This window comes from Gavia stellata, chromosome 3 (assembly GCF_030936135.1).
Source record: "Gavia stellata isolate bGavSte3 chromosome 3, bGavSte3.hap2, whole genome shotgun sequence".
NCBI lineage: Eukaryota > Metazoa > Chordata > Aves > Gaviiformes > Gaviidae > Gavia > Gavia stellata.
The window spans coordinates 90,830,760-90,845,269 of record NC_082596.1 but is presented as its reverse complement, the minus strand read 5'-3'; the positions used below and the strand labels follow the sequence as shown (position 1 = coordinate 90,845,269).

Below are 14,510 nucleotides of genomic sequence, written 5' to 3'. Positions count from 1 at the left end.
AGAGAGAAGCTGAAGTGTACGGAAGTATAATATAACTGCAGTAGATTGGTTTATTATATTAAAATGGAAATTCTAAATGTTGAAAAGACTTAGCTTATTTTAAAAATTATAAGCTTTCCCTATAGTATATCTACAGAAACATTGAGGAGATATATATATTTTATTAGCTCTATCTATCTACATTGCATTAAGTAGAGGCTTTAAATGCTCTATAGATTAGGTTGTCATTTTACAATTAATTTTATTTTTATATTTTTTAATAATCTATCAAAGATCGGATTGCACTTCTTGCTTGCAGGCACGATGTGGGAGCTTTTTTCCAGTATTTAAGTACAGGATCTGCCGGAAGCAGAGGTAGAGAGGCAAATAGGAGAGGAGACATGGAATTTATGGATTATTGCTAAAATAAACAGTATTTCCTGCCTCTGCCTTTCTGCTACCTCTGTCCCAAAGAAAGCAGACTTAAGTTATAGGTATACTGCATGTTATAATGCGGGACACAAGTCAATAATACAAACCTTCTGGATGCAAGGGAAAATGTTTTAGCCTGTAAGAGTTGCAATGCATTTACACTACTAACTTAAGGATTACAAGTCAACTTGGAAAGAGCAAAAGGCAGTATTCATGTTTCTAACTTGTTTGTTTGTTTTGTTCTTAATTTACTGAACTGTTTACATTTACTTGACTTGTCTTTGGAGGGGCAGTGTGATCCCTGCTGTACTGAATACATTCTGTATTCAGATTTTTTTGTGGTCGAGATGAAATTGTCCTATTACGCTTGGAGCTCTGCAGCCTGTCACATGAGACATTGGATCTGAATAGTTCTGTCTTCTAGCCTTGTTGAAGTATTTATCACCAGTTGTAAAATGGATAAATGAAGATCATTAATGTGTTTTAATTATAGTTTTCCATATTGCCTTATGGCTTATTTCACTGCAGTTCAGCTATGACCATGGAAGGGGGGTTTTATTCATTTATTAAACATGCTTCCTGCAAAATTAGTTTCTACCCTTTCTTGCCAATATTTTATTTTTGTAACATACACATTCTGTTATAATTTCAAAAGCATGAAAATGTTTCCACAACCTTCCAGGTTGTTTTGTAAATATGGCTATAAACCAAAATGTTGCTTGTGTTTTAAACAGGTTGTAATCCCGTTTGTTCTGGTATCATGTGCTTTCGAAGCTGTTCAAGTCACAACACAACTGTCTTCTAAGAGGTACAGTAAGTGCTATATTTCTGCATTGGTAAGAGTTTCAAATCTATTTTGCAAGAGTTCAGAATTGTCAAATCTCAATCTAAATTTAAAAAAATAAATCAACCAGAACTTTTGTTACTTTTATTTGTTATTATGGTTTGGGGTTTTTGTTCAGTTATTTTTGCAAACTCAGGATTCTTTTCTTAGTGGTAAATGATTATAAATGGAAGTGTTGGCCCTGTCTGAAACAATCAGATATTTAATATTCTTTGTTGACAATACACAGAAGAAGCACTTTTCCCCCATAATGTAGAAAAATGAGCAGAATTTAAAGTCTGATTTTTGGTTTATATCGCATCTCTTCCTAGCGTATAATATTTTTAAAACAATGCATTTATAATGTAACTAATTCACAGCTTTGTAGCACTGACCTCACCACAAATAGCATTTAAAAAAAGGCTGAATGCCCTCCCATTACAGTTCAATCTTTCCCAGGTGTGTTCAGTATTACATATTTTTTACAGTAGGACTAGATGGCTGCCAGTCCTTTCCCCATCTCTGAAGACTTTCCAGAGAGAATGTGAGACAGGAACCCAGCCTCAGAGTGCTGTATCCAGACTTGAAATACCCTCAATGCTTTTCACTGTCTCAAGATTATTTTTTTTTAACTGTTAGCCCTCCCTACCCCTTTCAGTGGACCCAGTGCACATGACTGAATCATCTGCTCATCATGTCAGATTATGGATGGTGCTGAGACAGAGGAGGTCCCTGTCAGCCACTTGGTTTTGAGTTTGTCACTGTGGGATGTTGTGTGGCGTTGAGCAAAAGTCTTGCTGTCAGTGGTAGGGGGACAGCAGGGACTCTGTTCTGCATATTGCTCAGCTGAGCAGGAGGAAGCTGCCCTTGCTCAGTGTGATCCCCTCTGCCTTTCTGTTTGCTTCCATCCTGCCTGCGCCCTGCCTGTCTCCTTATACAACACTACCTGGTACTAACGAGGGACAGAGCAGCCTGAAATCTGACTTCTTGTTGGAGGGGCAGCACAAGATTAACCATCCCTTTTACCTTCTCTGCCTTAGCTGTGTGTGCAGCATACTTGGGCTGTCTCTGGACTCCTAAGGAAGGGTATGTGTCCTCCTCACTAAGGCTTATACAAGAGCAGGGCTGTGTTGAGGAATTGGGGTTGCTCAGAAGACCAGCTAGTGATTTCCATTTCTAGGGCTCAGGCATCAAAAAGGTCAATGTTTCCTAACTTGTGATATTGCAAGCTTTTATGGAATGTGCATCCGAGTGTGTGAGAGGGGAAACGATATCAGCTTCTTAAACCAGGGGACATGAGTATGTCTGTGCTGCTTTATGAGGCTGTGGTTGTAACTCAGGCTGGTATTTGTGCCGGCTTCATTTAGCTGTGCTCAGGTACCAACAGCAGTGATACTGCCACAGCATCAGCCTGGGAAAAAGGCAGAAACCACAAGACGTGGCGAGGATCCCTGGAGAGGTTGTGCTCTGATTGTCAGCACATCCCAAAGTTTGTGCTGCACTCTATTGCTCTTGCTGCCCCTGCTAGATAAATTAAGCCATCACAGGGGACAATCTTGTCTTTGTGGTGGATAAACACGCCCTGAAATTAGTGGTGTCCTTCTGTTGTGAAATGCTTCCTGCAGTTCAGAAGGGAAAAAGGTAGATTTTTGCGATTTGGACAAATCGCTCCTAAACTCTCCATTTATAGAGTAAAGATATTTTTTTTGCACTGTTCATGGGGAATGTTCTGTCAGAATACGTTCTTGGAGCTTACCTGTGAAAACAGCCCTCTAGCTGAGTGCCTCCTAGGCACTACAAGATTGCAACATCCTATCTGAGCCATAGGTAAGTGGAGAGAAGCCTTTCAGTGCGTCTGAGACACAGTCGGTTTGTTTCATCCTTATTTACTAATGAAGCATAGCTGGCGTAGGCAATATCGGGAACTTCCTCATCAGGAGGCATTGGTATGGGTGGCCCCCAGTACATGCTCGTGCAATGCTGTAGCGGGACATTTTCCAAAAAAAGTTTCATGAATTTATGATGGTAGTACTGATAAATTAACTGTATTCTAGTTAAAGACTTCTCCATTAATGGGTTGGCTGTTTGCAACATTGCTTCAGCACCATTAACTTAGAAACTAGTTTTAACCAGTTATAGCAATTGCTTTCATGTAATTTAGGATTTACATAGTTTAATGAAAAGAAGATTAGGTTAATGGGGGAAAAAATAGCTTTGTGTGCTCCCTTTTGGTTCCTTTTACTGGCTGCAGCCTACTTTCCAGAAGTAACCTGCCACCTGACAGACAGGCTCATGGGTTTAGGAGCACGCCACCAAAATGCTGGGCGCTCCCAGAGCAGCTTTCGGGCACCCAGAGATCTGGAAGAGGGGTGAGCACCTCCTTTAGCAGCCTCCTACCCATCAGGGTGGTTGTCAGGATAGGACCTCTCGGCTCAGGTATTTGTCTGCCTATGCCGAACAACTTTGCTCACTCTTGAGTCCATCTTGAAACATCTAAATCAGGTTTATTTGGCCTAACCAGCACATGAGCAACCTGCATCAGGAATGGGCAGGTGCTGTTTGTAAGATGCTCTTGTTCTCCAAAAAATGACTTGTGTTACATTTCTCTATTGCAAAATTGAAACTCTGTTACTGTGAAATGTCTTTTTCAAGCAGGGTGGGATTACAAATGCCAGATGTTCTAGCCATATATTTTAACTGTTCTCTAATAAATTGAAATGTATCTGAGTGATTGAAAGGCAAGTGCAAGAAATCATATCTTACTTTAATTTCTTTATAGGGGTTTTAATAAACTTTGTAACATGTTGATGGTCTGGTTATTTTTTTTTTTTCTTTGCAGCCTTTTCCTCATTGTTCTTGTGATTTCAGACATTATGGCTTTGGTGAGTAGCTGTTGCACATTCTCTTCAAAAAGATCAAGGAGCAGAGGGCTCTCCTAACTCCGTCTAGAGAGATCTGAATTTGTTTCAGACTTCAAAGTTTTTTGTAACTAGGGCAGTGAATTGGATTGAAATCCTAGCATAATTTAGAGATAAAACTCCTCCAATCACCACTCTTTGAATTTCATGTAATTAATGCTTCTGAAGAAGCAATATTCTCATAGTAATAAGAAACAAAAATGAAGTAATAAGTTATCATTCTGAGTTTTTCATGTGCTTTCCAATCAAATTCTTCTGAAGTTTTTAAATACGAATATTGGTTTTAGCTGTGTGCAGGGTTTAGTTAATTTTTCAGGAATTTTGAACCTTTTACTCACCCCACCTTCCCTTCAAAAAGAGAGGAGATGGAGAAATGCATTACCCATCAGGTCTCTTAGAGTTGTCAGAATCCAGGAAATCAGCAACATCCAAGAAGACACTTTGTGCCCTTTGTAATAAGCTTTTAGGAAATGCTATCTTCAGAAAGCTCTCATCCAGAAACCAAGCTAGCTAAAACAACCCAAAGGTGAACAATGTCCCAACATAAATTTTACAGATTAAAAGTACGTTTTTGTTGCCCTCTCAAACTCTCTTCAACCCAGCAAGCAGTGCCCCTGGGTATCACAAGGTAAAACAGAAACATTTACAAAGCAGCAGGGAGAGCTGGCGTTCTCACTTCGTACATGCTGTTTCGTTCCATCCCTTTGGAGTAAGCATTTCTGATGTGATTTCCTTGTACAGTGTGATCTGTGGATCTCACTTGATAGGAAAAACAGTGAGTAAAAATCCAAATAATGTCTAATTTGTGTGTAGGGTGAGAAATGGAGAATGTATAGTTTTGGGTGGTTTCAAATAAGTCTGTGTGACTAATCTGATTTTTTGACAACTTCCCCAGGAAAAGGATTAAAATACCAGTAAACCACACTCATAGCATTTCACTAATAAAATCAGTCTAACTAGACCAAAAGAAGAGTATAGGCATGTACTGGTGTGTAGCAAGCCCCAGTATATCCGGGTCTTATATCTTACAAATTTTCCTATTTTGGTTTAACTATTTTAAAACAATTAGCAAATATGTACTTGGGGTACAAAACAAAATATTACCAAAGAGGTTTGATAGGCAGGAGCTGTGTGTATGTCAAGAAATGAGAGAGCTGGCAGGAAAAAAAAAAAAGGAGAGAGACAACTGGTTTGTGGTCTTGAATCAATGTGGCCACCAGCTAGAATTTGGGGGATTCACTAATAGACAAGTTCTGTCTTCTCCCAACACTATTCCCATTTTACAGGTCGGGGGAACTGTCAGAGTTGCCCAAAGGAATTTGTGGTGGAATTCCATGAAAACAATATGCAGCCTTCTCTTTGGCACTAGGCATTATTTAGGATCCCATTATTTCAAGCAGTAAGGTGGCTTGGCTTTTCTTATTGAAAAAGTTCTCTGCTGGTAATCTTCTGTTTCTTGCAAGCCCAGCTTGACAGAACTTCATCCATCTTTAGCTGTTTGTGTTTGATACCATGTTAAATCTATTTCTGGCTCCTAGACTATTCTTTACTTTGGTCCAAATGAGCATACCTGGAAAGGTCTTGCCCTTGTTCTACTTGAAGAATTAGAAACTTGGAGTAAACAGCCTGGAAACATGGTTCTTAATTTTGTGTTTCAAATTGTGCAATGTTGATGTACTAATTAAAGTTGTTTTATTTCCTAGCATTTTTTCTTTTTGGTTAAAGATTATGGAAGCTGGCTGGATATTGGAACAAGGTACAGTATTTTTTTTGCCTCCATTGCATTTTTAAAAGGCTTGTAGGTTAATACTGTTGTTTATCTACTCAGAAGTCTTGTAATTTTTTCCAATTACTCTCCTTAATCAAATGCTTCAGTGATGTTCCCCATACTTAAAATGCATGTGTACATATGCGTGTACACATGCGTGCACACATATATACTTGTACATATATCCCAAGCCAAAACTTGTGTCCTAAAACCTGTTCCAGAGCAACATGGAGTAAGTCATGAACCTAGCATGTCAAGAAATACGGTTAGTAGGATTTGTTTGATTTCTAAAGAACAGTAATTACACAAAAAAATATTTTAATTACTCTTTTGCATTTTAATTAGTTGTAATCAATATTAAAATAGCAATTTATCGAAATTGTTAATTGTCTTGAATCTAGTTAAGCCTCCATATACAACCCCCTGTGAATTAAATGAACCTTGTGCAAATACGTTGGTGGCTACCAGGACCCATGCATTTATCCTCCCCCTAGTTGGGGAAGAGTAAATCTGTAGCATTTAAACACAGAAATCACAGCTAAAATGAGAGAATTTGTTTTGCATTATGAGTCATACTAGCCTCCACAGCATCATGGGGTGGGTTTTAAACTGTGCAGTCTTATTTGTGAATAGTCCAGAAATAACAAATAACAAGGAATACACATTTCAGATTTACCTTCCCTGAGTTGTGGAAATAGATAATATGCTGTAATAAGCTTAGCAGGGAATGTGTTGTTAATAATCCAGCCAATGTGGTCACTTGACACTGTTATTTAAACAGAAGTTGAATAGTGACCCATTGTTAATATTCTGTTTAGTCTACATTTACTCTGTGTTTTGCTGAGCCCCAACATTCCCTCCAGCTCATGCATGTGTGTACACACGCACGCACATGTATTCTGCCAGTTTTGGAGGTTCAAATTCCTGTCTGTAGCTAACTTTTGAAGGTTCCTAATGGGAGGAGATACAGTTAGACCAAACAGTGGAAACGATGCTTTAACATCACACTTCCTTGCTATGGTCAGTTTATGGTAAATCAGATGGCCTCGTCCTTTGGTTTGCATTCCTATGCAGATTAATAAGGATATTAAAGACCTCAGCAAAGCTCTGTTCTGCTGGGCAACAAGCTTTCTAATTGGGAGTTAGCAAGCAAAATACAAATTGTTACAAGTACCCAAAAACTTCCTCTCTGATACACAGTCTTCATAGCATAGACATTTACAACGGTGATAGATTGTTGGATCCATTTCATCTGGAAGTTTGCCTTATCCTGAAGAGTTTAGGGGAGCGCATTATGCACATCCATAATTCTGCCTCTGTGTGTGTGTGTTTTGAGCACTGAAGAAAGCACTGAAACTGTCCTTTCAAAAGAGTAATTTGTGATTAATTTTTAACGTAGTAATGCATAACGCTCAGGCAGCCTTAAATTTGTCATTACTTCACTTTTGAGTGCTTGGCTTTGCATTATTTTATTGTAGTCTCTTTATATATGTGTTGTATGTATGTATATGCACATAAGATAAAAATGACTAGGTTGCATAAGAAAAAAAGTGAAGCCATAGGCACAGAACTGAAGTGGTCCTTCTTTTACGTAGCATGAGCAATATTTTTGGTGCCTGAAGCTTCTCCTCTGAGCAGATTTCTAATGTGTGATCCTCAAGCTTGGCAAAATTAGCCAGCAACAGCAGAAGATTTTTTTTGTTTGTTTGTTTATTCCTGAAAGGGAAGATGAGTTTCATGGGGTTTTGGGCAATTCCCAAAAACAGTGGGAGAGAGATACTAACATGGCTCTTTCCTGTCCTCCTGTTACAACTGCAGTGACAGCTCTGGCATTCCCCTTGCGGTGTTGTCTGTTGTTGCTTTGACAGCAAGGTCTGAAAATATCCCATCTCAGCTGACATTTTAGGTGTTGCCAAAATTTTCCCAAGGAGGCTGAGTCAGTTAAGGAAATCATGGTTCTTTTTTTCCCAACTGTGTATCTCAACAAAACCTGTGTAGCTTTTCATGGAACAAAGAATAGGAGCACCCTTAGGGACAGCTGCTCTCATAATATTTTTTTTCCTTTTTTTTGTGGCACAGATAGGAAGCGTGTGTGTGCGCATGCAGTTATCAGAGTTCCTTTTATATTACTAGTTACTACATCATTGAAATCACGGGTGGAAAAGCAGCAATTTAATTGCCCGGTTGAAGATTCATTCCTCTAAAGGACTCTGTCAGAGTCCAGTGGTGTGTGTGCCACATTTGCAAAGCTTCTGATGTATATTTCCATAATCATTCTTTTTTGTGATGATAGCTTTCTATGGATTTTCTAATTATCACACTTCAAAACTTGTGTATGTCCTCTCTCTTACTAAGAATGTGCAAGTTCAGTAGGGATCCCTCATTAGGCAATACTTGGGTTTTCTGATACCAGTCCTCAGAAGTTTCATGTGTAAGAGCTGGTTTTAAATCCCTTGCGATAAAAAGACCGCCTTCACTGCTTTTTTATGGTGATGTCTTGTTTCCTAGTGGATCTCTCTCATTCTTTGGAAGTAGGGTTTTTTTACTGAACTGACATATTTCCTTTTTTTTAATTTTCACCCCTAACTTCTGGCTTTTAAATCTCATTCTACCATGTCATTTTACCATGCCTCATATCTGCCTTAACAATGCAAGGTCTTTATTCTCCTGATTGAATTCACCACGCCTCTTAAGTACTGGCTTTGAATGTAAGGAGATTTCTACTTTTCCCACTCTTCCAGATCATTAATGAAATGCTGAGCAACAACAGATCCAACATACAGTCTTGTATTTCCACATTCAGCAAATTATCAACGCACCATACAGTCTTGTATTTCCACATTCAGCAAATTATCAACGCACCATTGATTTCCTCCTCTCAGTAAATTATCGATTACCATAAATATTTATGGCTTCTTAGAAAGTTTTAAAGCCTCTTTGCTTAAAGGTCAATGTGAACTTGTTTTTCAGAGAGCGCTTTTCATTGTTTTGATATAATAACGGGGTAATAATCTTGCAGGGAATGTAGAACTCGTAGCAGTGGTTTACGCAAGCTTCTGAGGTCTGCTGACCTTACCCTCTACCTATATATCTTGAGGTCACCCTAAATTGCATCATATGCCCTAGAAGAATACACCATTACATTTCATAAAAATAATAACGCAGTTTTCCTAGTATTTGTGATGTATCAGTGTGTAGTACATGGTCATGAGAAGTTTGCTCTGACAGATGCTTTTATTTTTTAATAACAGAAAAATGCAATAGCTGGCTTTTCAGCTTCTTTGTCACTAAAATACTTTCTGTATGGCTTCAAAGGTATGTTTATCTATCCCTATCTATAAATCTCTACAGATAGAGAGATATAGCCTTTAAAGCTTGCTATACCTATACAGTATATGCAATTTGTAAATAGCTGTATATTCAGATAGTCAAGATAAACCCTAAAGCTTCTTTATATGACAGTATTATATTTATATGACAGTATTATATGGTTTTATACAGACACGTACTGGGCTACTCCCTCCCTCTTTTTATAACAGCTGCTGGAAGATAAAGAGAAAGGTACAATCTTAACTCATTTTCTGCAGTTTTAAAGTTCAGGGGACACAGATAAAGCACAGGAGACTATTTTTTAGGTTTTAGGATAACACAATCAGTTTCAGGTCTGGGATGCTGGGGCTTCTACGTTTGACTATTAAAACAGAGGTCACGTAACTAGGAGGAAAACAGTGTTTACCAACAATTTCTAAAACAGGAGCTAGGAGTGATGTGCTTTGTGATTTGTTTTGTGTGAAACAGAGGAGAGAGTGTGGGATCATGGCTGGAAATGCAGTAGACTTAAAATTCAGAATCTAAATCTGGGGTCTCAGTGTGTGCTTGGGAACAATCCCACAGGTCAAAGTAGCATGTCGTGTAGAAATAAGGTCCTCAGACTCTTCTGGAGAGTGCTTTTCCAAATCCTTGCACAAGTTGTTGGTTTTTTTCTAGTTTTTTAATTGCTATGGTAACTTATTGCATCTTCCTGTCTTTCCAGCCAGATCTGCCATCTTAGGAATTAGGCTGTCTTGGGGGAAAGCCATCTTCTGGAGCAAGATTGATTTACACACACACACACACACACACACCATTTTTTACTGATCTTTGATTTTTCTTGTCTTTGATTAGTACTTCTCACCGATGTACACTGTCACAAACAAAGCCAGGAGACCGTAGTACCTCCTATGTTCTCCTTTTGGTTCCTTGCCACCGAAACAGGTGTTTTCCTGCCTGATACAAAATCTTCCTAGCACTAGCTTTGCCTGTTGACCTTGATCCATACATAGGGCACTCACTTTTCCATTGAACAGTGCTGCCTTACCTTAGATCATCTGCGATCCCCTACACCAGCTACCTCTTCTCCTACTATTACCTGTCCCTGCCCATCTCATCCTTTGTAAGCGTTGCCCCACTGTGCCCCACTATGCTATTCTTTTGCACCTGTTTGATGTCTCTTCTTCCTCCACATGGATCTAACTTGCCTGGAGCCTGGAATCTTGCTCCTTTTTCTTACTAGCTCAGGATTGACTTCTGATGGAGGAAGCTTGTTTTGAGAACTACCTGCTTCACTGTAACTACAGATCCAGCCGAGGGTGCAGTTCTGGATTGTATAGGGATCAAGATTTTGCCACTGCTGTTGTGGCCTATACTTGTAAGAGTCTTGCTTTGTTTGTTTGTTTAATTACAGCATTACCCCAGCCTGAGAACTAATTTGCCAAGCAGAGCTGCCTGCAGGCCCTGCAGTACCAGTTGCTGATAACCCCAGAGATGCTGGCTGTTTGTAATTATGTGACAAGTAGACTGAAATTGTTTTTAATTGTGCTTTATGGCATAATATATGTATATATTTCTTTACTCTGAACATCTGATATTTTAAAAAAGGAGCATAAGTATTCAGCCTTTCGCAGTATAGCAAGGGAGAAGCGTGTGCAGCACTCTTCTTTACAAAAGTACGGAGGACCCAGTCTCTTGACTGACAGGTAGCTAGGCAGAGTTTGGAGACTTTTTTCCTTTGAGAAAGCCCCTCTCTATGCCCCCCAAAATAATTGATTAGCACCCACATCTGGAAAAGCCCCTTTTGGGACAGACAGGAACACAGATGCCTGTGTAAGGACCATGCTGGTGACAGCAAGTCACCACCAATCCTCTGATGACTGTCTCAGGGTGTCTGTAGGAATAAAGGCAGAGTCTTCATTTGGCTTCTGATTTTCAGATTTCTTATTCAAGCTTTCTTTGAAAGCTAAAAGGAAAGTGGTGTTGCTACTTACATGAAAAACTACAGTTCTGGTGCCAGGTGAGAAGGAAGGTTGAGGTGTTACCAGTAATGCATGAGACTTTAATCCATCCAGCTATTTACCAGGGTGGCTGTTCCCATTAAGAGCTACACAAACTTCTGTACCTGTGATGCTTGTACAGTCCCCAAGGGCACATTATGGTATGCCGTGAAGATAACTGCAAGGAGGGTTTGTCTTTCACTTGACAGCATGTCCTTTCCCATGGAGAACTGAAACTGAGCCTGTAACACACCCAGGTGGACTTCCAAGGGCAGCTCTTGAGGGAGTTGTGTTATCTTTGTTATTGTAAACGTGTTGTGAACTATGAAGTCTGACGTGCATTGACCAGGTGAAAGTATGCTTTGTGCCTGAACTTCATGTTCTCGCTGTGTCATCTTACACCTTCCCCACAGAAACAGGGCAGCAGCATGGCTCTCGTAGGTGTGCTGTTCTGCTTAGCTAAAGCTGGAGGGGGGGATGCTTCTAGGAAAGGCATGTAGGAAAGATGACTCCTGTCTGATATTTTAAACCTTGAGTTGTTCACATTAGTGAATGTTTTCAGTTGTGCTGTGTACAGGTGGGAGTTTACAGAGATGCAAGCTGCAGGCTGTTGGGGTGGGTTACGCTTGTTGAGGTCTGAGCCCATTTGTGTTGGTGGATTTTTGCAACTGATTTCTTAAAACTATGTATTTTGAGCAAGGTATTTGTGAGAAGGTTTAGTCAGACTCAACAGAAACAGAAAAATCTTGTAGCATGAGTCAAGCCCCTTTCAGTGTTCTCCACCCACTTTGGTCAGACCCTGGCTCCTTTGGTTGCTGGTATCCTGGCTGTGGAAGAGCTCCCACTCAGTAGCGAACTTTTTGGATTACTTTTATTCTCTCACACTGGTTAGCAGCCCAACTTTGGTTAAGATCTGGTGCTTCTCCACTTCACAGAGCTAAATTGTGCTAGGCTAGTGGCAGGGTTGTCACAGTCTCGGGGTCATGAGGATTGGTAGCGTCGGCATTACGAGATCTTCTGCTCTTCTGTGGCTAAACTCTTAAACTGAATGAGTCCTCTGACAAAAATTCCAAGTCATTAAAGCAGCAAGTGCTCCTTGCAGTCCTTTTTTGTGACTAAACTCAGACTTTGTCGCGTCTGAAGTTACCGTACTCGTCCTAAAGAGCCATCTGCTTTAAAATAGTGGAGATGGGTGCATCAGGAGGTACGGGTACCTCTCATGTCAGAACGCCAGTATCTTCAGTAGTCCCAGAAAAAAAACAAACACCTGCACTGGATGCGTGATGGACATAGGTGCAGCAGTGTTTCATCTGCAACTCTAGCCTGAAACGTCACTGGATTTGGAAAAATTCTAATTTCTTAATGGCTAGTGGTTTACATTAATAGCAGCTTGATTCAGTCATTGAACACAGGATGCTGAATATCCTAGGTCAAATCTCAGTCTGACCCTAAATAGCCCATCTGTAACACTAGTGAACAGCAGGTACCAGAATTTAAGTGGAGAACAAGCTCTCTGCTTGTTATACTTTTAATCGTTAGTGACTTAAGGACTTCCTAACCCAGAAGCTTCATCTTTGTATTGTGTTTATTAGCCACTCTTGAACTCATTTGTTTAATCTCTTTGAACCCATGTGTTACCACAGCAGCGAATTCTGCAATTTTTAGAAATGTTGAGTCAAAAAGTAGTGGGTTTTTTTCCTTAAAGCTGCTCATCACTGGAATAGTGTTTTCTCTAGAAAATTGCACTTCAGCAGACATAAATATCTGAGTTGTCTTACTACCAAGGAATGTCTACCTGATGGCAAGTTCTGCCTAGATTCTGCGTTACCAGTTTACAGCAAACGGAAGTTTTGCAATGGTTTCAGTCACATACGTTGAATTACCCACTTGAATGAAAAATACACTCAGTTCCTCTTATTCATTTGGTATACGCTCATTTCTTAGTTGTGTTTTCTGTTGTCCCCACCATTTTATTTTGTCACTGACTGTGGTTTTTGCATGATAACGCTGCTATAATAGTTGGTTTCTGGGAGCAGCATATATAAAATGACATACTAGGCCAATAATTAGGCCTAGTTAAAAAGAAAAAAAAATATTCAGAGGGTTGTTTATGTCAGGGTTTTATTTACTCTGCAAATTTGCATTTTTCTCTCACTTCTTTTCTTTGTCTCCTCCTTGCAGCATTAGCCACTATGTGCTGGTGATGTCATTGACCATATTTATGATGCTGATGAATGGACTGGCCCAGCTGCTAACTACAAAGAGACTTGAACTTCCCAGAAGGACTAAGCACCATTCCACATGATACAGAGATAAATCTTCCTGCCTTGTTCCCATACTCAGGCTTCCTCTGAACCAACCTCCATCTCTGGAATGTTAATAGAAATTAAAAGACTAGAGTGCCAGAATCCCGTGCAGGGATCAGATCACTCTGCTGATACAGGTTAAATGCTGTCCCGTGACTGAAATTTGCATTTGGAGATTGCCATTTAGACATCAATGGGGCTAAAAAACCAAGTGTACATATTTCTTGAAAATAAAAACTGCAACAAAGTCCTTTTTAAAAGAAATAGGCAACCATCTTTTGGGGGTTTTTTGGTTGTTATAACTTGTCTGCCAGCTCTTTGTCTCACACATGCTCACTCTCATTAGGAGTGTGCAAAGTCCTAGCTTAATTTCATGTCTCGCATAAGCATCTCACAGACTAAAGCATAAATGAAATCAGTCTGGGTGAGTCACTGATTTGTATGTTGCCGATGTGGCATACGCATTTGAATATCTCTGAAACTGGCTACGCTTTTTGCAAGCTGTGTCAGCGTGCATGTGAGAATATGTTGAGGCAGGTTGAGACTGGTATGCTGTGAGGCTGTTGCTTGTAAGACAACAGATTTTTAGCTACCCTCAGTGTGAACTGCTGCTGCTGACCATGTTCTCCTGCTGCCTCCTGCGCTTGGGTGAGCTGAGCGGTATGGCACCTCAGGTAATTGATCCAAATGAAAAGGAACCTGATTAAAGAACTGTGAAATAGCATTCAGACAGATTCCCTGGTCTAGCTTGTGATGGGGTGGGCAGGAAGGTTACGGCTGATTGTTTCAGTGGCAGCCCAGACTTAGATCAGCATAAAGAGGTCATGAAGCTGTAGATGGAGTTGATGCTTTGCGTAGAGTGATGCCACATGGAGACATTTTTCCTTTCTTTCCTTGTTTTCCTTTCCACTTGTGTTCTGCTCCTGATTACAAGTGTCAGCCTGGGTAATGGCTGCACCGTGAATCAAATGCAGA

At 39.9% G+C, this 14,510-nt stretch overlaps 1 protein-coding gene across 1 annotated transcript in view; it reads left to right on the top strand.

The window, feature by feature from the left end:
- PIGN (phosphatidylinositol glycan anchor biosynthesis class N) overlaps positions 1-13,792 on the top strand; it is a 92,587-nt gene extending 78,795 nt beyond the window's left edge. The window contains exons 25-28 of the mRNA XM_009816087.2: positions 1,146-1,219; positions 4,074-4,116; positions 5,856-5,908; positions 13,411-13,792. Coding sequence (XP_009814389.2) covers positions 1,146-1,219; positions 4,074-4,116; positions 5,856-5,908; positions 13,411-13,534 — 294 coding nt within the window. The 3' untranslated portion in view covers positions 13,535-13,792. The remainder of the gene's footprint in view (positions 1-1,145; positions 1,220-4,073; positions 4,117-5,855; positions 5,909-13,410) is intronic.
- The last annotated feature ends 718 nt before the right edge of the window (positions 13,793-14,510 follow it).